The 3856-nt window shown below is 44.0% G+C and overlaps 1 protein-coding gene across 1 annotated transcript in view; it reads left to right on the top strand.

Moving 5' to 3' along the window:
* The window catches only part of tyr (tyrosinase), a 15294-nt gene extending 14056 nt beyond the window's left edge, over positions 1–1238 (top strand). The window contains exon 6 of the mRNA XM_084064964.1: positions 619–1238. Coding sequence (XP_083921090.1) covers positions 619–869 — 251 coding nt within the window. The 3' untranslated portion in view covers positions 870–1238. The remainder of the gene's footprint in view (positions 1–618) is intronic.
* Positions 1239–3856: the final 2618 nt, after the last annotated feature.

Below are 3856 nucleotides of genomic sequence, written 5' to 3'. Positions count from 1 at the left end.
ACATTTTATACATTTGAAAACTTTTAAGTAGTTTATTTTGGCGTCCCCTCCGGTAGCTCCAATTGCAGCATCCATCTATAATCCGTTTAGAATTGCCTTTCCCAGAATTCAGTTCAAACTAATAACGGGCATGGCTCCACGTGAATCTCGGACGCCAGTCGTCTATGACATAGCCTATCTATGAGGTCTGACTCCATATTTGGTCTCAGCCTGACTCGACCGCCATTTACTTCCGATGAGACGGATGATATGTTCTGAGAGAGTCCACCTACAGTGACGTTCTCCCAAATTTGGACAATCCGAGCCCCACTGACTTCCATTATAAAAAGTTAAATATTTTAACTTGATCATGTGAACAGAAATGAGTGGTATCCTACGTCTAGTGATCGGCCCAGCAGTTTATGAGTTTAGCTCCAGACACACAGACAGACAGACAGACAGACAGACAGACAGACAGACAGACAGACAGACAGACAGACAGACAGACAGACAGACGGACGGAAATAAAAACAACAGAAGCATGTTCAATGTCAACAACATTCTCTCTCTCTCTCTCCTTCTCTCTCTCTCTCTCTCTCTCTCTCTCTCTCTCCGTCTCTCTCTCTCTGTCTCCTATAGGCCAGCGCTTCATGCAGGAGTTCCTGACCCCGTACCTGCAGCAGGCGCAGGAGATCTGGGCATGGCTGCTGGGGGCGGGGCTCCTGGGCGCGGCCCTGGCGGCTGTGGTGGCGGCCGTGGCGGTGGTGGCCGTGCGCAGGCGCAGCCGCAGGGCGGCGGGGAAGACCAAGAGACCGCCCGGCTACGGAGAGAGACTACCACTGCTGCACAGCAGCGAAGAGTCCGCCGGGTCATACCAGACAACAATGTAGCACGCGCACGTGCGCACGTGCACACACACACACACGCACACACACACACACACAGAATGTCCAATTTTCTGTACTTTTCACTCCACTACATCTCAGAGGCAAATATTGTACTTTTACTAATTATTTGAAAACTTTAGTTACTAGTTACTTTGTAGATTTAGATTATTATTACAAAACATACATCACCCACTTAAGCCCTATATACATTTCGGCCATTTGCAAACAGCCAATCTACAAGCTCACAGAGCCTCACACACATATCGTTGCCGTCGCGCAGAAACCTCATATGTTCATATATCAGCTTTTTGCGTTTTTTACGTACGTTAATGTCCTCCTTCGTCACACAAGAACGTCGCACACAAGTAGTGAAAATAGCCGATCTACAAGCTCACAGCTTGCAGATTAGCTATTTTCACTATTGAATTACCAAAATATTATAATAATTAAAAAAAGGAATGGCTTTGGACATATGAGGTTTTCCACCCGACCAAGACAGTATAGTGTGCACACACACACACACACACACACACACACACACACACACACACACACACACACACAGTAGCCTGTCACATTTATTAGCCTTCAAAATCGCCTGATCATAATTATTTGAGCCAATCGCAATCATTTTAAATGTCATGATTGTGACAGCCCTACACACGCGCACACACACACACACACACACACACACACACACACACACACACACACACACACACACACACACACACACACACACACACACACACACACACACACACACACACACACACACACACACACACACGAATATAGACATATCTAAATGCACACTCACTCGCAGGTGTATAAGACACTCCGCAGATGTCGCTGCTGTTTGAAGAGACATTCAGGGCTGTGACACTGTTCTGTTCTGTATCTGTACATAGGAATGATTAATATATGGTATTAGGTTGAGATTTTTATGCCATTTACATGCAAGAGCAAATGGTCATTACAGTAGATGACGTGTTCAAACCGGTCCACTCAATCTTTCATGTCATTTATAATGTCATTATGGCATGTAAATAAATACCTGGACATGAGAGTATTTGCTCTCAGAATTTCCCCGCATTTTCAAACTGTGTATCATCATATAATTGGTCACTCACTAATGCTCATTATAATATTGTACCATTTTTGTCTACTCGGTCTGTGTCTCAGAGGAGGGCTGTGGACGGTTAAGGATCATCATCAATCAGCGACGGGGAATCCAAGCTAATAGAAACGGCAGACTTAAAGCCTCCCCCCTAAAGTTTAGGGGGGGAGGTAGGCTTTAAGTCTGCCCTTTCTATTAGCCTGGATGGTGTTGAGGCCCAGTTGGTTAAGACCTAAACAATTGGAAATGCCTACCCATGCCCTCATATTCTCTAGGCTTGATTACTGCAGCTCTCTCTATGCAGGTATTGAGCAGTCCACACTCAGGCGCTTGCAGCTGGTCCAAAATGCGGCTGCCCGTCTCCTCATTGGCACAAAAAAGCGAGACCATACAACTCCTGTCTTAGCTGTGCTCCATTGGCTCCCTGTCCATTTCATTATTTGTTTTTAAATCTTTACATGGGCTGGCTCCTCCTTATCTCGCTGAACTTATGCTGACAAACTGCTCCTTGAGGTTCCCAAAACTAGACTTAAAAACCAGAGGTGCCTTTGCTGCTGCTGCCCCTATAGGCTCTGGATCAGCCTAGTATGAGTGCTCAGACTATTGGGGTTTTTAAATCTCTCCTCAAGACTCATTTATCTTCGTTAGCTTTTAATGTTGTTTGAGTCTACAGTATGTCTTCTATCTTGCTTCATATGTTTTTATTTGTGCATGTCCTGTGACTTTGTTGTTGCACAGGCCTGTTCTGTTGATGCCTTCTGTTGATGTACAGCACTTTCGATTGTTGTAAATGTGCTATATAAATAAAGATTTGATTTGATTTTCTATTCCTAGAAAGTTAGCAAGCTATAATGGAAACCATTGTTCTTGCATTAATAAAAAATGACATTGAAAAAAACAAAATGAAATCTTGTTTGAAATGACCAAACCTGCCTACCGATGATGTCACTGGTATGCAGGGTTTTTTGAACTGCACACAGCCGTCCTCTGAGACACAGACTGAGTATTGAGTACAAAAATGGTACCATATTATAATGAGCATTAGTGAGGACCTATGATAAGAAGATGGGTTGAAAATGGGTGAAGTGGTCCAGTCATTAATGGTAGAGGACCTAGGAATAGTCACAAGGGAGGGGAGGTGTTAAGCACCAGGTGTGCTCCAGCTGTAATACATATCAATTTACCGTCCAGTATTATAGCCATGTCTACAGTATCATTTGCAGGTAATAGCTGTAAAAAAATAAAAAATAAATGAAGGCTTATGAAATACACATTCTTTAAAAACAGAATAAAGGCGTGTCTCACAATGTTGAGCATTCTTACTGTCTGCGACTCGCCAGCATACGTCATCACAAAATGGTAACAAGTTAGCGAATCTAGTCTCGTGCATCCCCGTGGTAACTTGACATTTAAAAGGTGTAGTGGTTCTCAAACTCATCATATTTGAACTGGGCACCCCCCACCCTGACAAGCACTTGGAATAGTACAGTAGTAATTAGTGATGAGCGGGCCGACCCGTAACCCGCGGGTCAACCCGCGGCGCGGGTGGTCGAGTCAGGATTTCAGAGGTAATTATGCGGGCTGCGGGTGAGCGGGTCAGCCGCTCTCACACGCAAAAAAAATAAAAAATAATCACATGCTCTTGTTTTGTCTTTATTCCTAATACTGATAATAACAATAAAACAGTTTGAATACACTTGGGGTGTTTCTAACCTTCATGATTTTACAGAATTATAAGTACGACCCGCGGGGGCGGGTTGAACCAGATTTATATATGGGTTCGCGGGGCGGGTTGAGGCGGCGCACATCACTAGTAGTAATAGTAATACTTTGTTAGGTAACATTTGATAGTTTGCCAATGTTTGACCCT

The sequence above is a fragment of the Gymnoscopelus microlampas genome (genome assembly GCF_963454915.1).
Source record: "Gymnoscopelus microlampas genome assembly, chromosome: 8".
Classification (NCBI taxonomy): domain Eukaryota; kingdom Metazoa; phylum Chordata; class Actinopteri; order Myctophiformes; family Myctophidae; genus Gymnoscopelus; species Gymnoscopelus microlampas.
The sequence above is the reverse complement of the archived record's forward strand: the minus strand, read 5'-3'. Positions and strand labels throughout refer to the sequence as shown.